The sequence below is a fragment of the Crocodylus porosus genome, unplaced genomic scaffold (genome assembly GCF_001723895.1).
Source record: "Crocodylus porosus isolate Cpor-Errol unplaced genomic scaffold, CroPor_comp1, whole genome shotgun sequence".
Taxonomy (NCBI): Eukaryota; Metazoa; Chordata; order Crocodylia; family Crocodylidae; genus Crocodylus; species Crocodylus porosus.
Window position 1 is genome coordinate 13,668,964 of NW_017728920.1, and position 24,195 is coordinate 13,693,158.

General features: G+C 40.0%; 1 protein-coding gene across 3 annotated transcripts in view; it reads left to right on the top strand.

Moving 5' to 3' along the window:
- PCDH15 (protocadherin related 15) overlaps positions 1–24,195 on the top strand; it is a 904,082-nt gene that overhangs the window by 849,383 nt on the left and 30,504 nt on the right. For all 3 annotated transcript variants that reach the window (XM_019538590.1, XM_019538589.1, XM_019538591.1), the window contains 3 exons: positions 10,710–10,886; positions 17,676–17,894; positions 22,796–22,804. In XM_019538590.1, coding sequence (XP_019394135.1) covers positions 10,710–10,886; positions 17,676–17,894; positions 22,796–22,804 — 405 coding nt within the window. The remainder of the gene's footprint in view (positions 1–10,709; positions 10,887–17,675; positions 17,895–22,795; positions 22,805–24,195) is intronic.

Consider the following 24,195-nt stretch of genomic DNA (forward strand, 5'->3'; position numbering starts at 1 on the left):
TCAAAAGCTTTTTTGAAGTCAAGATATATGACATCAATCTCTTCTCCCTTGTCCAGGTGATAGGTCACCTGGTCATAGAAGGAAATGAGACTGGTGAAACAAGACTCTCTTAGAATAAACTTAATCAATAAATATTGCTAAAGGTCTCAATGGAACAATTAAATGTTTGTTTGGCCCTACTTTTCTGGGGTTTGTTTGTACTTTCCTAACTCTAATGGGAAATAACTGTTAGTTCATCAGTCTCCCACCATTACTTCAGTTTAATGTCCTACCTCAGATAAGTCTTTCTTTATCAAACTTGTCTTCCTAATTGTTCATGTAATAATTTGTTCATCTAATATAATTCATTTAATAATTCTGCAGATACCATAGAATACAAACAGTATGGCATGTCCTCCACAGTTGAATGAGGACACATCCACTCTTCCTAATAACTACTATGTTATTCTGATCTTTCTATGCCATCAGCAGTCAGGTACAGAAAGCAAAAAGTGCATCTTCTTAATCTGTTATGCTCCTGTTCATTCACTTTCCCAATTTTAATATTCTTATTTTCTGCTTTCCAATCTGCCTTTTATTGTCTCTAAGTTTCAGAAGCAGCTCCTAGCTAGATAGAAACAGTTAACCTGGGGGTTGACCTTGACTAATCAGTCCTAGACCTAATATATAATAACAGAAATCATCATTGTAATGTCCCTTCTTTTCAGTTCCTTGAAAGAGCTTTATCTCTGTAATACAGTATTCTCCTGTCTGCATATTTTGGATGCACCTATAAACTTTTTTACTTATATTTTAAAATAGCTTACAAAAGCAGTAAAAGAAGACTTTCTTGCTGAGGACTAAGGATAACCTTGTCTGCTGCATATTGCTCTTTGGGTAAAGGTAGTATAATGTTCCTCTCCTAGCTACAGAAATAAAATATTGGAATAAAAACCTAGCAAAGTCAGCACAACAGCAGGTCTCCTGGACAGCAGAAGCACACACAACAAAGAAAAGAAGAAATTTCAGTAAGGTATAGGAAAGCCAGTTTACTTTGCTTTATCCAAACTATCTTCATAGGGATTCAGGTACCCCCATATCATACCATGAAGACATTTGGTGCATATTGATTTTTTTTTATAAACAGCATAAAGATGTTTTGTTAATTAAGTTGCAGTCAGAGACGCACCTGAGCTGAGAGGCATCAGAAGTTTTTGCACCCTGGATAGTGGTGGTAGCTCTCAGTTTTGAAGTCCTCCAAATCAGTGCCCAAGGCTGTTGTGCTGTTCACCCACTCCTAACTACATTTCTGTGTGAGCCTGATAAACTTTTGTCCTTACCTGGCTAAACCATGCCAATTTTTTAAGCCAATGACACACTGGGGAGTGATGGGATTAGTATCAGACCTGGCCACCTATGGCTCTGCAGCCAAAATTACTAAGTATCCATTTATATCAGGTTCAATTTGGGGGTTCTTTGACTGGAGTCTAAATCAAGGCTTGAATTCATATCTCAAAAAGCTGTAGTAAGGCACCTTAACTACACTGCTGTCATGTCCCATAATTTTGTTAATACATATAATAAATTAAGTTTTGCTTTTGTTGTCTCAGATGCATTAGCATCCACGGTATAATAATAAAAACAGTCTTCTGTGCACAAACCTTATTTTAGGAAAGGGAATATTTTCTTTCTTATTTGCACTGACACTGCAAATGTGACCACTATTGATATTTAATATAATATAATTCAGCCAGTTAATGCTCTACTTCCCAGCACCAAATTTCTACAACAGTCTATATAAAATTAATTGTATCCTAGGGCTAGGGTGGGGGACCCCATGCCCCTACCCGTCAGCACTGCTGCTTTCTCTGTCAGTGTCCCAGCTGAGCCCAGCTCCTGAGTAGCCTGACTGGAGTGAGCAGGATTGTAGCTTCCCTTACCCCCAGAACAGCTCTGGAGAAAGCAACACTGGTGAGCACAGGAAAGAGGAACAGGGAGGGGAGATTCTTACCTGCTCTGTGGACTTTAAGACTCCCTGGAGATTCCTGCAGCCTGGTCTGTCTGCACCAGTGGGTGAGGAAGAGGGAGGAGTCTGGGAGGAGAGGTGCAGCCACTCCTATGGCACAGATTGGTGCTTCCACATTCACTTTTGCCAAATCCTGGATCCACCCCTCCTGGAAGTTTCACCAGGGGCTAGTCCTATTGTCAGGGTGGATGCAAAAACGGGATTCAGACACCCCAGGCGGCACTAGCAGAATTGGTCTACTTGTCTAGATATCTAGCAGTGTCATAACACAACCCATGTTTTATTGAATCAACTAGAGTTGTCAGTCTCTTCAGAGATGCATGGATGGAAACCAGGGAGCTTGAAAATCAGTGTTGAGATGAATTGGCAGAAGTGCATGGGAAATCTTACATGCTGTTTGGGAATTTCAGTTCTGCTGTCTAATATGAATGGTCACTAAATTCACCTATGCTTTTTTATTTAAAAAACAACCAAGCCAAAATTAATGTTTAAGAATATGCACCTGCATAAATGGGCAGTTTTTCAAGGATATTCAGCACCTGCAGATTACACTCCATAGTGCTCTAGTTATTGTACAGTACTCGAAAACAATACTGATTTAATAATTTGTTTTTTATCCTCCAATAATTATACCAAGATAGCAGGCTATAAAATAAGGCAGGGGTTTTCAACCAGTTTTGAGCAGCGTAATCTGGCAGCCAGTCACAGAGCAGGGGGAGAGGGGTAGCAGCAGCCAGTCATGGATCGGGGATGGGGGAGGTGGCAGCCATGGAGCAGCAGCATGGGGTGGTGAATGGCAGTGGCAGCAGCAGCTACTGCATGCAAGCTTCTCCCCTGATGTCCAGCCAGCCGGGCAGTGCCTGTTCAGCCCACAGAAGGGTCTAGAAAAATCAGTGCATCCATGTATATGTATAGGAAGGGGATCTGGAGCAGTAGAATTTCCCAAAAAACAGGACAAAGAAAGCATATATTAATAATAGGTCTTAAAGACACCTCAGAGCCCAAAATACCTGTATGGACACAGAGGGATTTTAAGGCACAGGAAAATTTGTTTGTGAAGAGATCTGAGTTTAACTTCAAGAGCACCTAACAAAGAAGAAAGTGAGTGGGTCCATTTGGAAGAAAAGCCATATGCAGGAGAAGGATCCTGGACCAAAGCCCAGAGAACACTTAAGAGTGGTGAGAAAACACATGCAAGTGTTTTTACTGTTTTGGCTAGGCCTGATAATTTCCTGTGCTAGCTAAAGTAAGAAATGATTAGGTTTAGGAAACTTTTCACATTCCATGCATCTGCTTTTAATCTCAGATGACGTGAATTGTAAACTCAGGAGTGTCTGTAAGAATAAAGGCTTAGAAAATAGTATCCTTTAGCTGTTGAGAAGTCTGGGGTCAATCTGAAAATCAAAGATAGATGGGGCAGCAGGACTCATTTCCTTGAAAAGATAGCAGAATCATAAGTCAAAGAAGTGCACTAGGAAAGCCAAGGAAGAAACAGTCCTGCAGCTTCCTTAGATTAAAGGAAGCTTATTAAGAACCAAGCAATGCACTACAACTCCAATCATAACAATGAGGGGTACAAATAGAAGTGACACTTGCCTGATCTGGTCCCCGAAAATGCTCTACACCTGTGACTGAGCAGAGAAGTGCATGGATGCAAAGCACTTTAATGGCCTGATCCTAGAACAATCTGAACCCTCATTGCATGAAGGTTCAAATGATGTTTCAACGCATAGTCTTCTGCAGTGTGTGCCTGCCTACAGAGAGGAATAGAGGGAATTTAGTCTGGGGTTTTTTCAGCCCCTGCTGGTGGGTGGGATGGGTGTATTGAAACCCTTAAGATGGGGGGGGAGGGGGCTCCAATTCACCTACGCTGCCCTCTGGTGCCAGCTGTGGAACCCCTAGAACCAGCTTCCTCTGCTCCCTTTCCCCCCTCGCATTCTGAAAAGGGGGACAGACTGGGAGGGAGGAGCGTCTCTTGCTAGGGGAAACCAGCTGAAGGCTCACAGCCAGCAGCTAGATTCCCCTCTGCCCTAGAACCAACAGTGAACTTCTATTTTGTCTGGGGGATCTTTGTAACTCAGAACAGAAGTGTTCTGAATTACAGCAAGGAGCTGCACATCTATCTGTGCTCCAGATGGGCATCCCATAGTAGGACCTCTACCAAGGCTGGGTCACACAACACAATGGATATTAAAACCTTTCCAGAGATAGGGATTTTGCTACATTTAAACTTGCTCAACACTTTAAAATACAACTAAGAGTAATGATGTAGAATGACATCATGAACATCTACATTCATTATGTTTCAAGGTATTCTTATATCCAAGTTCTAGGTTTGGAATAGTGTTATGAGTTTCAAAGTTTACCTGTAAGTATACCCACAGTAAAATATTTCCAAGTCAAATTACATCATTAGTGACACTACTAGAACTCTTTTGTCTTCATTTCTTTTTCACTGGTGTAACTGACTGGAATTTGGCAAATAATTCTGATGAAGATGCACTACAAAGAGTAAAATCCATTTCACCTTGTATTAGCTGCATTGGCTGTACAAGAGTTAAAGTAGTGAGAATCATTTCTGTCACCAAGTCAGAAGATAGAACTGAATATTAGGGAAATTGGGCTGGATTTGATTTGGATTCAGCCCAAATCAAGCACAGTGATTCATTTTGTTGATTCAGATCACTGTCCTGATTCGATTTGGCTGAATCCGAACCTGAAGATTCAATGCCGATTTGGCCATAGATAAAGCTTTAAATGTATTTTCTACATACCTCAAGTTACCAGAAATGGCTTGTGAAAGCTGAGATGGTGGGGTGGATGGAGCATCCAATGGGGGATGGGGGGTGGGGGGCAGGTTGCGTGCTCAGCAGTGAACCTGGAAGTGGACCAGAAGTGCTTCTGGACCACTTCCGGGTCTGCTGCCAAGTGTACTGGGGAACTGCCCGTGCTCCTGTGGGATGCTCCATCCACCGCAGCATCTCAGCATTCATGAGCTGCTTGGTACCTTGAGGTATGTACAAAAAGCACTTAAAGCTGTGTCTATGTCCAAATCATCTAATCTCTATGAATCAATTCAGAGGGTTCTGATTCAATTTGAAGAGATTAAAGGGTCTTCTGATTCAATGTAGATTTGGAGATTCAGCCACCAAATAGGGCTAAATCTCTGCCAGATCAAATCAATGACTGAAGCTTCACACAGCCCTATTGAATATATATACAGAGCAGATCTGTTAAGAATCTGCTTATTTTGCCCAAATAGCATTTTAAGGTAACTTTGACTACTAAGTACCCTTTAATTACATAGATTTGTATTGCTTGTTTAGAAACATTTGTTTCTAAAATTCTATGAATGAAATGGTTATTTTTGGCTGAATCTAAATTACAAACTGTTAGGTTACTGCTATGCTTTAGTTCCAAATGTATACTTGAATTACTTTTATAGTAATTCTCTAGAGAACTGCATACCTTTCAATAATATTTCCTTTAAATGCTACTTGGCAGCCTTTAATGCCTGCTTCTTTGTATATTTTACCAAAGCATGATAATATTCTTCACATATAAATTGCCTTATCCTAAACTTATAATTGTCATTGTCTTTCATATGTAATGTTTAAGTTTCTTATAACATCAGTCAAAGTCAGTTTTTCTGTAATGTAAGTATTTGTCATAGTCAAAAGTTATGTTGTTTATTCTTCAATTCAAATAACATTTTAAAAAAAGACATTCACTGTAGGATTGTAATTATGGGTAAGTTTGAACAGCTGCCATGAATTCCTAAGAACAATGTATATATAACACAACAAGTTCTTCTAACAGTGACCATCACACATTTTAATCAGGATGCTCCACACCCCGTTTCAATAGGTATAAAATAGATTAAACAAAATTGTGTCCTGGGCAGGAGTATTGGTAAAACTGCATTTAAGACTCTGCTCTGATTTGTAGCACTAGGAGATCAGGATTTATGACAATTATAATGACAATAGATATGCCCAGTACAATCTTTTTGTTTGGCAAAATGGTTGGTCATGGAAGAAAGATAAAACTAGAGGCAAGAAATTATGTGTAATTTCCATTTGTAAAGTCCATGTGTTATCTGAACCTTTAGTCTATGTCCTAAAGAAAATTATTATTTCTTTTAGTCACTTGTCCTGTAATATTTTGGATGTATTTACATGCAAGATTTTATTTATCCTGACTAAAATTGCTCTATAAAAGCATGACTTAGGTGCATGCAGCAGGGTTGCAGCTCCAACTGCCGATTATGCATGTGTCATGGGCAGGAACAAGACAGGTATAACCATCCAGTGATGAATAAAAGTGCTTGTTCATTTCAGGCCAATCAGTTGTTAGTGTTCTTAACAGGAAGAGATATCAATGCCTGCTATTTTAATGTTGATTTTGGAGCAAGTCTTTACAGTGTCTGACCAGCTCTGGCTGCATGGATTAGAGAGTAAACATGAGCTTAGAAGCTGGCTCTGACAAGACTTTGCATTTTGTGATCCTACAAAATTTTCAAGATTCCTATCTGAAGGCATCTTGAAAACTTCACAAAGAGATGCAAAGAGGAGTCTTATATATAATGCCTAATAGCAGTAAGTGTGCATGTGGGGTGGGGAAGGGAAGGACTTTGTCTTGATTGGCAAGCAAACAGGATAGTGGTAAGCTCCCTCTGCACCCACTGCATCACACATACTTTAGAGGCTGGAAGATAGGTTGGAAGGGGAAGACCATCTCTGAAAAGGTGGAATTGTGGGTAAGGGCAGTTTTCCCCTCATTAACGTTAGTCCTGGGTGGAGTAGGCTAGAACATAAAGTTGTTGAAGTTAGCAAGTGGCAAATGAGAATTGACAAGCACATAACAGAAGGCATCCCCTGAAGAAGTCAGGGAAGAGACGATTCCCAAAGTCTGATACAGTGAAGAGAGAACCCCTTTTCTTAAACCTTTTGCTTCTTCTATTGAGGGCAGCTGGGAAGCTGTGACAGGCCATAAACAATTAAGAAAGGAATCATGGCCTGCAATCTATGAGTTACTACAAGGTAATTTCAAAAACGAGTTAAATTAATAAAGTTGCAAACTAATGGTGCGATATCCCTTTTAAACTGTCTTGTTTCCTATATGCCTGGGACAAGATATGCCAGTGTGCATCTAGACTCCTGGTTTTATTTGCTCTTTTATTTTAGACTTCTACTACTGTATCATCAGTTTTGTTTGAAAAATATTTCCATGTTCATTTGGAACATACCTAATCTCTCTTCTTGCACAAAACTATATATCATCTGAATGTGGTTTCAAATGAAATGCTTTCTGTCAGGCAGAGTCCAAAACACATGTGAAGCCTCCAGTTCCTCCAGGATTGTTGCTTTTACTCTTTGTAGACCTGCTTCAAAATTCATCTGAAACACATTTGCAGTGTTTTGTTACTAAAAAGGCTTAGAGAGACCTAGGCCATCTGTAGTCTGATTTTACAAAGAAAGATCTAGTATTTTATTCTTTATTTATCAGCTTTGGTGTCATTCTCATGTAAATGCAAGCAAACTTCAGTTATTTATCCTGAAAAGTTATCTGATTGCACAGACCCCATCAGATGCAATCCTTTCAGTCAGCACCTTGTTTTGCTTGGCCTTAAAAGTGTATCTTTTGCTTCAGTATATTTACTTTATTCCAATTAAAATGACTTTTCAAGTCTAGCATAAACATACTTGATATGTGAAATTAAAACCTAAAAAGTGGTACTTCCATTAAAAGTAATATAAACCCAAATATTATAAGTGTGCTGCTTTATATACATAAGTAAGGAAATGCAAAGTTAAAACAAATTTTGCATAGGCTTCCATTACACAATCAAATAGAATTTTAAAACTTCCTCCTCTTAATACAGTTTTATTAATCTTTGCTCTTCCTTTGTCACGCATTGAGTAAATAGGGAATCTTTATCATTTATGTTTAGTTCCTTAACCAGCTTCTTGACAAGGTGGTCAACTATTCAGTCCATTATACAATATATGAAGTTTACAGACTTTCATTGTAACTGCCCCAATCACGTTTCATTTCATGCATAGTGCTGCAAACAGCCAAGGAGGTGTGACTCCAACTACTTTAACTGATATGAAAAAGTTATATGTTTGCTTATAGTTTCCTCTAACAGATCAGGTAATATCACAAGCACTGCAATAGGAGGCTGTTACAGAGCAATTTACACATACAGTCAGATGTTATCATTTCTAAAACTAGAGATCTTGGAAGGGGCTGAATAAATCCATGCCTAGAAATACCCATAACATGAAATCCATAATGAAACAGCACACGCATTTACTCTTTTTACAACAACTTTTTAGCTGTTGAAGAAGTTCTTTTCCTCAGCCTTTTACTGTGTTCTGCTGAAATGCTGCAGGCATTTCTAGTCACCAAATGTATAAGGAATACATTTTTCTTGTTTCAAGGGAAATACTACAAGTTTTCATAAAGATGTTTTCCATTAATATTTTACGAACAACAAGAAATATTTGAGGACATTCTATAGCCATAGAAGTGAAAAGGGGGTTTTGGTTTTTTTCAGTACTTGATTCTAAATATTTTTACTCATTGGAATAGTCCTACTGAAGTCAGTCACTGACATTGTGACTACTTGCTTAAAAAAATACTACTCAGGATACACATTTTTGAGGAACTGAATTTTAACCTAGAAAGTTTTAGAAATGTATTAAGTATTTTTTTAATTAGTAAAAGATTACCACTTAAAGGTCAATGAAATCCCTAGTAACTCTAATCTTACAGAAAAACGTATTTCCTGGGGATCATATTTTTATTAGGGCTGCACAAAGCTTCAGGTGCTGATTCAATTCAGGGGAGATTCAGCCCAATTTGGTGGCTAAATCTCTGAATCTGAATTGATTCAGGGGACCAATTAAAAGGTCTGAATTGATTCAAAGCTCTCTGAATTGGTTTGGAAAAGATTCGGAGAGCTTTGGCAATTTGAGCAGTTCCCACTTGCTGCTGCAGGGAACTGAACCCAGACTCCAAGTTGGTAAGTAGGTGGTGGGGGAGGGATGCCCAGAGAAGGGGGAAGGGACATTGGGGGACCCCTGCCAGGTCCCATCTGCTGCCTGCTACCCCAGACCTCCCGAGCACACTTGACCCCTGCCCACTCTCCCAGCCGCCCCCCCATGGCTACCTCGCCTGGCCACAGCTTCCAGTTGTTTAAAAAACAGCTCCTACTCCCTGGGTGCTGCCAGGGTGGGAAATCCCTGCTGCTACTCACTTCCACACACTGTGTGGGGGACTCTGCCATGAGCCCCCCAACTCCCTCCTACAGTCCCAGCCCCCCCTTGACTGCCCCACCTACCCCAGCTCCCAACCTTTTAAAAAAAAAAACAACCATGGCCTCTGGCTGCTGCAGCAGCCTCAGGGATTCTGGGGACTCATGGAAGAGTCCCCCCTGCAGTGTGGGGCAGTGGGGGGGCAACAGGGATCGCTCCCCCTACCAGACAGGGTCAGTGAGTCCGGGTGGGTTGTTTTCTTTAAGGGCCAGGAGCCGGTGAGGGCATGGTGTGGCTGGGACAGTGGGTAGAAGTAGGGGGGCTCATAGCAGAGCCCCAGCATGTGGCATGGGGCAATGTGGGGCTGCAGGGATTGCTTCCCACTGGGTAGGAGCTGGTGAGTGGGGGCTTTTTTTTTCCAAAGAACCAGGAGCTGGGGCTCAGCAGGGCAGCCATTGAGAGCAGGCAGGGGTTGGTGCCTGTGTGATTCAGAGATTTGGTTGATTAAGCAGGAGCTGACTCTCCAAATCAGGTTTGGCCAAATTGATTCGAGACTGCGATTTGAATCACCAAATCGAATCACTGTCCCCTGAATCGGCTAAATCCAAATTCTAAGTGAATACTAGCTGCTTTGCACAGACCTAATTGTTATGCATATTTGGCACATTGATATTCTTACTAATACTATTTTGAGAATATTCCTGGAAACTATAGATATACTAGTAATGATCACAAATTTATTTTCTGGTAGTAAAATAGAGTGTAGTTTGTTATTATTATGTCCCTTTAATCTTGGATACAGCTAGGACAGATACCTGCAAACCTATTAAATTATCTTTCATCCATTTATAATTTTCTTTATAGCTTTTGCAATTTATAGATATTTATTTTATCTTCCTGTGGCAAATCTGTCAGTTCAGTACTTCAACTTTCCCATGGCTATAAAGCTTTTTTATGCCTTTAGGAATAGCAGGTGTACTGGTACCTGATATGTTGTGTCGTACTGAATTCCCAAATGAAATACTCCACAGAAAACAGTTGAGGTTAGTTGTTTTTGTGTATGAAAATTTATTCCCCCACCAAGTCAAAAGCTAGAACTGAAGAGTTCTGAAATCACATAACTTCTACAAAAGGTTGACAGTTTTATTTCTAAAATACAGTTGGAATTTCCCATGAGTCATTTAAAACTCAGGCTATATCATAAATACAAAGAGCCAAGCTTAAGGACACGATGTCTGATGACCTCCTCTAACATTGCTAAGCTTTCCTTGGGACCTGAGCATATAAGAGCTCATATTGGGATTAGAATTTTATGGAAAGAGCTGTAAGGTTAGAACTCTACAATGCCAGTGTTTTTTGTTTTTGTTTTGTTAGGTTTCAGTTCATTCTGTTGCCCGTCTTCATTTGAACACTATAGCTTTCTGATTCCGATTCATTTTCAGAATTTTGGAACGCTATGTTCAAGATCAGATTCCTGGTGCAGCAGTTGTTGTGGAATCTATTGGTGCCCGAAGGTTTGGACATGGCTATTCCGAAGAGGATTATTCCAAATCTGACTTGATGATCTATGCAATTGACCCTCAGACAAATCGAGCTATAATGAGGAACGAGCTTTTTAAGTATGTACCTTACATTATTTGTCTTTGATTATGTTTGAATCTTTTGCAGCCTATAAGGTTTTGAATTCTACATCTAGGAATCTTTCTGTTTAACAACCCTCGGTTCCATTTCCTATGATTTATGTATTGCTGTGGGGAAACATAAGGTTTGTGTATTGGTCCCACAGTTCATTCTAGGAAGAGAAACCTTGCACTCTCAGTGGGTTGATGGGCAAGAGCTTAAACAAAGAGATTCTAGCTGTTGTCAAAAATAGGACATGGCAGTTGATGGATTCAATATAGTGCTAAATATACACTCTTAGTGTACTTGGTGATGGATGGACATTTGCAAGCATCACAAGAACTGAGACATTTTTTGACAGTTTCAGAGAAATCAAGGATTAAGTGTGCATGGAGGCTAAGTTATCCTCTCGCTTCTAGATATGGGTCCTCTGGCAGTAGATAGCTTCTGGGACTCAGTCTGTAGGAATGTCGGTATGTCAGCTTTTATAAGCACTTTGTTCACTTTTAAATATAGACAAATATGTTCCCTTTCTCCCACATAAAGAATCACTCTTAGATCCATTATTTTCACCTTAGTTTCCATATGTATTTTCATGTCTTTCCATGTTTCTATATGAACACAAGAAAAAGCTAACCTAGTTTTTCTTCCAACTGAACTATTACCTGCTGTTTCCTTGAATATATTTTATTTTAGTTTTTGCTTCTATCTCAGTGACAGCTAGACTTGAATGTTCAGCAATGGCATAAAGCATTTTGTGTCAATCAGAAGTCTAAAAAGCAAATGGTTATGAGCCATCTCATACATTGTGATTTATGAAGGGTTTATTCTCCAAAGTTCTAAACTTTAGTAGAGCTGAATTATGGCCTAAGAGAAGCTGGATTCATATATTCACAGATTATAAAGTCAGACAGGATAGTTATGATTGTCTGACCTTTCTGTACAGTACAGACAACATAAAGACTTTCTTGAATTGGAATAACATATCTATTTCTGTTTGGAGTACTGTATCTTTTAGAAAAATATGCCATCTCAATTTAAACATATCCAGCATATACAGAAAACATTGCAAAATGTGAAGAAGTTATTCCAGTGGTAAATTATTCTCATTATTAAAACTCTGTGTTTAATTTGTAGTTAAATTTATCTATCTTAAGCTATTCCAGCTCTTGGGTGGTTATAGCTTTATATTAGGGCTGTGTGAAGCTTCAGGTGCTGATCTGATTCAGAGGAGATTTGGCCTGATTTGGCAGCCAAATCTCTGAATCCAAATTGAATCAGGAGGCCAATTAAAGGTCCGAATCAATTCAAAGCTCTCCAAATTGATTCAGAAAAGATTCGAAGAGCTTCGGCAGTTTGGGCACTCCCTGCTCACTGCAGCAGGGAGCTGGACCCAAGCTCTATGCTGGTAAGTAGCGGGCTGCAGTAAAGGGGAGGGAACCATGGGGAACCCCTGCCAGGCTCCATCCTGTGCCTGCTTCCCCAGCCCCTCTGAGTGCCCCGTGACCCCTGCCTGCTTCCCCAGTCCCTGCCCCATGGCTGCCCCACCCAGTCTCAGCTCCTGGATCTTTAAAAAACAGCCCCCCACTCACCAGCTGCTGCCAGGTGGGGGGGGCAATCCCTGCTGCTATTCACACTGTGTGAGGGGCTCTGCAATGAGCCCCCCAACCCCCGCCCACTGTCTCAGCCCTGCATGGCTGCCCCACCTGCCCCAGCTCCTGGCTCTTAAAAAAAAAAACAACAACAACAACCAGGACTCAATGGCTGCTGCAATGGCCCTCAGGGCTTCTAGGGACTTGTGACAGAGCCCTCACCATGCAGTGTGCAGCAGCAGGGGGCAGCAGGGATCATCCCCCCCAACCTGGCAGCAGCCAGTGAGTATGGGCACTTTTTTTTTCAAAGATCCGGGAGCTGGTGCTGAGCAGGGCTTGGAGAGTCGGCAAGGGATGGGGCCTGTGTGATTCAGAGATTCAGATGATTCAGCAGCAGCTGAATCTCTGAATTAGATTTGGCCAAATTGATTTGGGACAGTGATTTGAATCACCAAATCAAATCACTGTCCCCCATATCTGCCGAATATGAATCCGAAGTGAATACTAGCCATTTTGCACAGGCCTACTTTATATGCTATACTGAAGAGGACTTGCTATCAGTACAATCTCCACATGCATAGACTATCAGAATCTCTAAACTTTTTCAGTCATTGCTTCATATTTTATTTCAAGGCATTGATATAAAGGCCAAATAAACTACAGCCAACAAGCGATGCTTCTACAACCCTACTAAAAATGTACCTCATACTGATGATCCACTATTTAGCTTTTAAAATCTGTCAACCAGTTTGTAATCCATGTAATAGGTGCCACAGATAAGCAAATGGAAGGTAAAACAGACAAGATATATGGAATAGCTTTCTGGTGGGATATCATATAATTGGATAAGAGTGAAATAGTCACTTCACAATGTTATATAGAGACATACAGATGGACATAGGCAGATGTTTCAACACACTTAACAAAAAAAAATCACATGCACAGCAAGAGGAAAATATTTTGGAGTGTAATGGTCCACTGAAAAAGCAAAGAAAAAATGTGTTACTGCACCACAGAATAAATCCAAAACCTAATAATCCCATTGGTTGCATTCATAGTTCTCAGCAAAGCCAGCAGTGGGGTTTCACCCCCTGGTAGGATAACCTGGTTCCCATATTAAAGATGGGAGATGTAGTTGCATGTGAGATAAATTAAAATTAACAGTGATCATATTTTAGGCCCCACTCAGTTCTGTATTCCTGATGTTCCTTGATTTTGCACTTCAAAATAGCACATTTGATCATGAAGTCATTGTGGTCTTGGGAGGCCTGAATGATTCTGCCATGCTCTGGTTAACATTTGAACAAAACTGGGGTACATAGGTCTTCAGTATGTGTTCCTGCTGGCATAATTTTGCCACTTCTTTGTAGTTCAAATTCCCTGCCTTTCCACTACCACCGTTGTCCATAAATAAGCTAGTGTCTATATATGTAGGTAATTACCTTTTTCTTGCCTATAGAATTTATTTTGCAGAGATGTTGCCTTTGGGTGGGCAGAGAGTTTGGCAGACAGAAGTGCAGCTCCCAACTGTGACTTGGAATGTTTGTAGGAAGCATCACAAAGTGACCAAACAAAAGTTTACTGCTGGCTCTGGGGGAGGAAATCTAGCTGCTAGTTGCAAGCCTGAAGCTGGTTTCCCCTAGCAACAGCCCCTCCTCCTGCCCAACCTGTCCCTGTTTTCATAATAGGTGGGGTAAAGTGAACAGAGGGAGCTTATCCTAGGGATTCCAGCATGTGCTGGAGGGCAGGGTGGGTGAATTAGAGCCCCCGCCACCTCGGGGCAGGGTGGGGACTCCAGCAGGGACTGAATAAACCCTAGACTGAACTCCCTCCACTCCCTTTTTCCTCTCCTTTTCTGAAAACAGTAACAGGCTGGGAGGCAGCACAGACACAAGTTACAGAAGATGATATGTTTTGAAATGTCTTCATCTGAACCCACATGCAATGAAGTTTTAGATTTTCACCAACCAACCATTTTTAAGTAGTCTACAGCCATGCATTTGTGTTTGGTCATGGCTATAGGCTACTTTCTGTGGCCAGATTGGGTGAAAATTGTCACTTCTGTCTGCACCCTAGAAGTGCATCTTTTCTAGCTATGTCTTAGATGCACAGTGCTTTAGACCCAGAGGATTGGATAAAATAGAGATTTCCCAAATGTAAGGAAAAAGCATTAGTTTTCCTTAGTATGAACAGCTACAGGATAATACCAACTTGGAAAACAACCTAATTAAAATGCTTGATGTACATGCACAGTCAGCTTATTTTTCCCCCTTCAAAAGCTTTTAAATATTTAAATCAGCAAAATCCTGGAGAATGCTTTCCTAGCTTTTGGGTAGAGATGAATGTGTCATCTTAATAAAGTAAAGGAGAGAAATGAAGTGAGGGGTTCATTGCTTGAAATCTAAAGCATTAACACATTTTAGCTAGTGATAGGTGATCTCAAGAGTTTTGGTTCATATAAATGTAAATGCTTATCCAATGCTAAACACAAGTTATTTCCCAGCAAATGCAGCCTTTCTATATGAAGCTGAAATCTTCGGGGAGGGGAGGAGTGGAACAAGATTGCCAAGTTTCATTCTCTGAAAAATGACCATAAATTTAAGTTTAGGATCCTATCAGGGATTCATAAGGGAGAGCCACCTTCAAATAAACTGTATAGGATGGGTGAGCCAAACTCTAAGGCTCCAGGCAGACATTACACTTAAGATGCCATAAACTAGTTAATTGCATCTTAAAGTGTAAATGGGCCACATGTTCGGGGGATTAATGAGACAAGAAAACAGGAAACTAGCTACAAAGTTATTACACAAAAATGTTATGTTGTTATGTATGTTTTGTTATGCATCCATAGGACTGAGGGGGGTCCAGTATGGCAATCTGTTTCTACTTCCCAACGCACTCCCAGAACCTGACAGGTGGGACGGGTAGGAAGCAGATCTCCATTAAGATCCTAGCCAAGGGGAACCCTCCTGCCACAGACCTCCCACGGCAGACCCAGTGCTGGACCCAGGCCTGGGATGGGTCCATTTTCCCCCCCTGGCCCACCCCACTCCCCATGGCTGAGCAATGGGACAGGTTAGTGGCAGGGCTCCAGTGAGCCCCAAGCCAGGCGGAAGTTCCCTATTGTAGCTCCCCCCAAGTAGACACCAGCAGGTGGGCCAGGGCCGGGGTGAGGGTTCTATGGAGTCCACCCAGCTGGGAGGGGATAAGGAAACCCCAAGGGCCAGGACCTCCGCACCTGGGAAGACTCCAGCTCAGGGGCCAAGATGGTGGGGGGGGGGTGTTCCCCTTCCCCCCTACATGTCAGCGATACGCTGATGCAGCCACATGTGCAGGGGAATTTCAGTGCCCTCATAGCTGGGTAGACCAGAGCTCAGGGAGATTCCAGACCAGCTGGGGAAATGGCCTGGGGCTCCCCCCAGTGTGGGCAGATGCCCCCTTGGGGCCGGCTGAGGATAGGGGGACTGTTTCCTCCTCTGCGGAGGACAGCAAGGGATTGGGAGCATGTGCTGACCAGCTAAACAGGGATGACCCAGATGGCTGGCAGGCTGGGAAGCATACTGTAGCTCCTCTCACTGTTTGGCATAGGCCAGTGCAAGCCTCTGCTTGCTTTTCCCAACTGAAAAGTAAATATTTGTTATGTTCAGCATCAGTTCAATTTACACAGCTTTGAGAAACTTCTGTTGATTGAATCAATTATGCCTCAGGCTTTTTAACTATCTGTACTGAGACTCTGAAAAAGGGATGACATTTACATACATAATCATTGCAGTACTGATGTACACTGAAGACTGTACTGTCTTCATCTGCACTTTTGCGATTGATCATATATGATCCATCTTGGTCTGTATGCTGTCTTGTGAATGCACATTGAGTTTAGAAAATCTAGTTCAGATTGCTACTGCACATCAGTATAGCAAAAACTGTAAAAAGTTAACTCTCCACCTACCAGTCAAGCTTGAAAAGGCTGTGAAACCACTTAGTCTGTATTAGGGACTAAAACTGTCAACTTGTTTATTTTTATTTCCCAAAGGAAAGGTGTTGAATCCACAACAACTTTAGTACATTTATTCATCTTAAAACATTTTATGTTTTAAAAAAATGCTTTCTTAAGTTGTTGCACTGTGCATCATGTTTCATGCCTGAATGAATTTGTATGGTTGAGTTATGACCCCTTAAAATAAGGGTTTGTAAAGAAAGTGATAACAGAATTTTAACTGAGTGAATGTTAAAGTCTCCCAAAGGTATAATTCTGGCAAAGCTAAATACTTACATATTCTTCATCAGCGTGCAGCACAACTAGCATACTCCAGTGACATCTAGTGTGCACATGAGAAATTGGTGCTCTGGGCTCACTTTTTGCTTGTATTTTCCACATTTGTCTCATAGATACTGCTTAATTTATGGCAAGGTATTTTTGCTGAATTACCAAAAGCAATATTTTATAAAAAAAGCCAGAAGTTTCATTATGAATGTTAATAAAACACAGTAATACAAAACAACGAGTTCTTTTTAAAGGAACATAAAGGGCACTTCAAGAGGTTATGGATCTGGGAATAATTAGTCAGTGCTCTCATATCAACTAAAGATTATGGAACTAAAGCTGGCTATTCCATAATTCAAGGTAAGTTGAGCTTTGCACTTAAATAGAAATTCAACTCGTTTTCTATATAGGTTGATTCCAACATATCTCCTGAATCCCTTCAGATATGTTTAGAAAGGTTAATTAGTATTGAGCAACTGACCACTGCAGAGCACGTGCAAAGTACGATGCGTTGCAATAATCCAGTGTTAGATTCTCAAATGTAAGGGTTGCTACTCTGAACAGATCACCCACCAGCCAAAGGGCTGGGGCAGGAGTTTTGCATGCAGTAGTTCCTTGCTGCATTTGAGCACTTGGCCTCTGGTATTATCCACAGGAATTTTACAGGGTTTTTCCATGTGATGATGACAGGGTATAGAAGTAGATAAAAAATAACTTCAGTTCCTCTCTTTTATTTGGTGTTTAAACACTGCATTAATAGGAAATACATCACTAATAACACTGAAATATGGATTATGAAGTGTATTATTCATAAAGTTTACAAGTACATTAAGATGAGTTTTGCACAGTAGTAGTACATATTTATTAGCTCAGTTGAACAGCAATTGAATCATAATGAAGTGTGTTGCAAGTTTTGTTTTGTGATATTGAAGGTTCTTAGATGGGAAACTGCTGGATATCAACAAAGAATTTCAACCATACCTTGGGCAAGGAGGGCGTATTTTGGAAATCCGTACCCCAGATGTAGTAGCCAATGTCAAGAAACAGGCACAAGCTGTGGGCTACACAGAAGGAGCCTTACTTGCTCTGGCTGTGATAATCGTCCTTTGCTGTGTGCCTGCCATTTTAATAGTTATGGTCAGCTACAAACAGTAAGTATAATAATACCCTTCTCCTCATCATCATTATTTCTGGACAGTACTGTTTTTTATTTACATTTGTTGCATATATGATGGGAAAACTGTTTGAAATTACAAACTGGCCTGAATCAAAGCCGTAGGTCCTGGGTGGGAGGTTGATTTGTGAATATGGAATGTGCTCTAAATTTAACTATGATATACATTTCTCTTTCTTATGAGCTTATTCAGAACTCTGTCCAAATATGTACCAATTGTGGCTGGTTCAATGTATGATTCAAATTTGTAGATCAGGCCAGGTTCTCAGTCAGACAAAATAAGAACTGAAACAAATATGGAATATTTATATATAACAAAGGAACAAACAAGTTGCTCTCTGTTTGTTGCTTTGTTTTGTTTTCCCATTTCTATACATTTCCTGGGTCCAATTAGGACAGAACTGCATGTGCAGAATGGGCCACTGAGAGGTTGGTCTTAAAGCATTTTTAGCAGAATTCAAAGCAAGATATACCAGAGAACTAATGAGTATCTGTTTACTTGAGATTTCCAGTCCTGTTACAAACTCAAGTAATTTTAGTAGTCAGTGGGCACATCTACATATGCATTACTGCACCTTTTCCAATGTTTAGTACCTCCAATGTGAGATACTAAATGTACATTAGGCTGCACTAATGTTCAGCAGCACATTTGCTTACTTTTTTAGTGACACTTAATGTGGAGTAGACTATGTTACTGCACATTAGTGTAATGTCATAGTTTTTTACATGACGCTTTAATGCACAGTAAAATAGCCTACTGCATGTTAAAGCACACACACAGATACACCCACTTCGACTTTGAGAGCTAATATATACCTATTATTAAAGAAACAGAGTGTGTGTACACAGATTCTGTAAGTTTTTAATAATTATCAAGCTAAAATGCAGTTAAATTATTCCACCCCTTTCTCTAAAGAGTAATTCATAATCCAATACTAACACTGCTATACATCCTCCTGTATCTCAGTCCCTCCACTTCTCTTTGAAGGCCAAGTGAAGTGGATTACAGCATGCTGTAAAAATTGGAAAACCTGTAGGACATAAGACCTCAGGTAGGAGCAGAGATTTCCAAAGTCCCCTGTCCTTTCAAAGAGTGCCCTGGAAATCAGAGAATAATGAAGCGTTAGTGCCTCTGCATTCTGCAGCTGTGGCAATATATCACTGTCTGAATTCTCTCAGAAGAGAATGTAGTCCTCCAGCAACATTCACCCCCTTTCCCTCCCCTCCTTGCTAAACTCTGCTACTCCAGCAAGGAGCAGAATATATACCTTTCACAATCCCCACATTGTGCTGCAAGGAAATACAGACAAACCATCAGGGTCAGGGTTACCATCTGTTGGCAAACATACTAAGGGAGCCTGAAGAGCACAGGTGCACAAAGGTCCCTCTCCCCACCTGCGCAGTGGCAGCACTTCAGGCTTTCCATTCTTCAGGGCCTCAGCATCTGAATGTCCATAAATGTTACTCTGGATAAGTTTTTCTACTAAGAGAACAAAACTGGGAGAATCATCCCAGACTATTTGAATGTGTGTATTTAGTCTAAGACAAGAGACCGTGAAGAAGCTAGTGTACCGTAATAGATAAAATAAACAATTGATATCTAGATCCCAAGTCTTTGATATGGTACAACATTCCAAGTAAGAATATGGATTGGCTAGTCAGTCACACCATTCCTTCCTGCGCTACCATTAAGGATGGAGTAAAATAATGTGTCAGTTTCAGTTCCGCCATAAGTGGTGGCAACTACATGGACATTAATGGAGTTATACTTGCTCATAGTACAGCTAAATGTGGCTGTATATCAGTCAGTCTCTATACTGCATTTTCTGTTAATTCCATATTGGGCTTGCAAAGAGAAAACAAAGTTTCCTTACAAGTATAAGATGAGTAACAACTCTTCTAAAATCTATCTTTCTTATAATTTGCAACATTTAAAAGTTGACTTAGTATAATCTGTAATTCATCATGTTGTGTTATAAATCAATTATACTTTCCTTTTAAAGAGACCTCATTACATTAAAAAAATTAGTTGGTTTGTAGGCTCTATAAATAGTTGGCTCAGAAGAGGAGCTAAAATACAGCTACTTCTAACTAGCTAATATTTGTTTCAGTGGATGAACATTAATTTCATCAGTTACTGTTTTATTGAAATATTCCTTTAAAAAGTGTTTAAAAGGCTACTGGCTTGATTAACTCCTCCACTGCTTGGGGCATGAGCACTCTCTGGTCGCTAACAGAAGTGGAAAAAAAACAAACAAACCTCTCTTTACTGAAAGAAGTATTGTGTTGTTGGACTCAGTGACACAGCACCTGTATAGATATGGTGCTTCAGCAGGGCTTTTTGGCACATTTATCTAATAGGTCCACTGAAGTGCCTGATCTAGATATACAGACATTGGGCAAGCTGAGTCCAACTAATGCAATGCCTCTTCTGGGGGTGTACCAAGTTAAAGTAAAGCACTGTTTTATTTTGTTTTGTTTTGTTTTATGTCTGTAAGCAGTCTCTGGACACTTGTGCCAAATTTGTGCTGCAATGGTGTGACTGTTTGCATGGGCAGGTTTTCTGGATGCTTTAAATGTCTTTCTGGTACATTAAACTAAAAGTCCTCAGATGTAGTTTAGTTTAACTCACAACAAATTAAAGCATTGCCTCCATGGATTCATTGCATGCAAACACAGCGGCACTCAAAATATGCAATGATCCTGTTTGTCTACCAGTTGGTGCTGCAAGTTTTTTGTGGTTCACCCCTTCAAATTGCTGCTGCTTTAGAATTACTTCCACTTTTTTATCTTGCACTGTGTGCTGTTCCCTCCTTCCACAGCTGCCTGGCAGGCATGGGATGGGGGCGGGGGGCTGCGCAGAACCATCCCACTCTCCTGTGGTGCCAGCCAGGGACTGGGCTTAATTCATTTGAAAACCTAATGCATGCAAACACTGATGCAATGCTCCAAAATAAACAAGTTTAAGTTTTATAAACCTATTTAATTTAATGAGGATTAAACCCCATGACATATACAGGTGCCCTATGATATCAAACCCCAGGGGTCACAAGAAGCCCTTCTGTGAGACATTGGTGGAGGAGTATGTGATACACTGCCTAGATTTCATAGCACAATGTCCCTCCTGAAATAGGCCTTTACAGTCTTTAGTCATCTTTTCCCCAGGTACAAATTTTAACCAGGAGATCTCTGCCACACAACATGCTTCCCAGAATTATATTCCAAGACTGAAACAAGCCTCCTATACATGCATAGTACCCTAAATTACTACGCAGTTCAAGTGAGCAGCTACACATGCACATCCATACTGTGCAGCAACTATGACAATTTATAGCAACTCAGGTGTAATTTGATACCTGCATTATGCAGGTATCAAATTTACACCCAGTTAGTTACTGCGCAGTAACACACATGTAGACGCCTTACTGTTTAGTAACACTGTGTGTGGACTGACTTGGTACTAACTTTAGTCCCAAGTCAAATCACATACAGCGTTAATGTGATTTAATGCCTGCACATATAGACACCAGCCTATTTCTGCTTACTGCACAGTAAATTTAATACAATGTAAATGCACATATAGGAGCGCCTACTGCCTACAGAATTTGTACCAGTCAATCCTTATCAAACACAGCTTTGGGTTACATTTAGTTTTTATAATTTGAAATAGTTAAGGAAAAAAGCAAATCACAGATTCTCCTTTACTTCAGCAATCAGATCCCAAATATAGTAGAATTTTTAGGAGTTTTAAGGAATCTGCTCAGCTGCAGTTGATTGTAAATCAGTTTTGTTGTCTTAAAATGTTTTTGTTTTTTTCCAATTTGACTTCCCACCAAACCACTGCAAATAATTATGGCATTATGAAAAATAAATCAATAAAATAGCCTACTGAGAATATAAGTAATTTTCATTTGAATAAAAACACTATACTGTTTTGAATGGTTTTGGAAATAAACCTATTTCTTGGGTTACTCCTCCTGGTTATTTTTAAATGAGTTTTAGTATAGTTTTCTGATAACAATGCTATCAGTATTAGCTGCTAAAGTGTGCCACTTAGTGTTCAGATTATAGCTGAGTAATGTTAAGTGTCGCACTCAGTGTACATAGAATGGAACTACTACAATTTTTCCGATATTAAAACTTTTTTCATGTGTAGTAGGTACATTTTTCAGAACTTGCCACCCCAGTGATCAGCTTGGCACTCAATGAATTAAATTTACATATAATATTTTATAAAAATAACAGTTTAACTGAATGAGTCCTACATTGCTTACTTTTTGATGTGAAATTATCACTGTCAAAGCTGACTTAAGTGTCTGCATTTACTACTTGCAAATGAGCCAAAAATTGACGGTTATTCTTTTCTAATATACAATAGCTTTGAAATGCACTATTCAGCACAAATAAAAAAGCAAATTTGCAAAAATATATTTTGGGTTAATAAAAAAGTGTTGAGTTACAGATGGAAGCCAAAACCATTATTCTACCTAACTTATACACTATTTTTTTAATGTCCTCCAAATAAGTTAAAATGATAGGACAATAAATATATCTCCACTATTCCGCATTTTAAAATCCTAATTCCTACCATGATATTCATGTCTGGGTGGTTTTCCAGTTTTCCTTAGCTCATATAACTTTTTCTATAATTCATGTTTATGCTTTTGTAGAAGACAGGCACAAAAAGAATTACGAGATTTTCAATTCCTCAAAAATTATAGTTCTGCCTTTTTATGTGTAAAATAACTAAGTGACTTTTAGTTTACTAGTAATATTAGGTTTCAATTTTGGGACAATTTTAGAACTGGAACTCTACTAACTTGTTTTTTTTCTTTTTCTTCTTCTTTTCTTTTCTATTTTTTTTGTACAACAAAACAGATTTAAAGAGTAAGTACTTACTTTCAGCTTTTTTTTCCTAACATACTGTTTAAGACTACTTATAGCTAGTGAATTTATTTTCTTTATTATTTACAAGAATAAGAGAACTTGATATTCCAGGCAATTCTTGTATTTATTCTTTGTGAAAAAGAAATTGTTAATATAGTTAACTGTAGAATTCATTGCTGCCTGAGATCTTTGTTTGGTTGAATGTAAAAAGGATATTAGTATCTTAAAAACATTTAATAAAAAGCAATATTGTATGCTAAGATAGGGATAGCAGGATGTTGCCTGTTTTTACAGAGAGCAAAGAGAAAGCTTGAACCTTTCTTTTTTACAGCATCAAGTAAATAAATGGCAGGGACTTCATACTGAAGGGAAAATAATGCAACTGTAGAAGTGTTGGAATATGGGGAGAGACATGGAGTAAGCTTTATTGCATTCATGCCAGATATTAGGGTAGTATACATGCAGTACTTAAAAAATAACATAGGAATGGGATGTAATAGGAATTTTCAGTCCTTAATATTGCTGTTTAAATTTCTGTTCATTTCTGTAATTCTGGATATTGCCTAGAATGACTCATTTAATGACTTATGTCTACCAAGTTTTTGAAAGGGGGGATATTCTTCAAGACAAATTATAGTACAGAATTCATGGGTTTCCTAGCTCTGTATGTGTATTCAATGTTTAAAAGAAGTCATTAAGCAAAAAATCAACTTGGGCTGAAATGATCATAAAAAAATAATGACCCAGGGAGCAATTATTTATCACTTAGTATAAACATTTTCACTTTTTTGAAACACAAAATCAGTCAGCCAAATCCATCCCTGTTTTAACCAACTTAATTTAAGTGGAAAATACACCACAGATAATTTGGTAATAATCTGCAGTACAGGTTTCTCTTGATTTATGCAGGCTCTGTATGTGCAAATTTGCTCTTATGTAATGAGCATTTTTAGACCCATAATTCATTATATGCAAAGGAAATTCACCCTTATGCAATCGGCATAGGCGCCCCCTCCCCCCTGCCCAAGCAGGTAAGCCTGTGGGGAAGGGAAAAGGGCCACATCCTGCCCCAAGCACCAGAAAGAGCCCAGTGCTGCTGCCAGCCCCAACCTGCAACAGCGGCCTGCAACAGCAGCCTCCTGTTGTCCCATGCACAGATCCGGAGGCATGCACCCCACAAGGGAAAGCCCAGCAACACCCCCCAGCTCCCAGCCCTCCCTGGGGGCACTGAGCAACAAGAGCCACCCCCTCCCCCCCACACTCCCCCGCACCCACTGACATTTTCCTCTGGTTTGCTCCCTTGTGCAGCTCCTGGAGCGGCACCCCTCCCCCTGCCCCTTCCCTAGTCCCAGCCTCACTCCCTCACTGCCATAGGAACCTATCCCTATTTG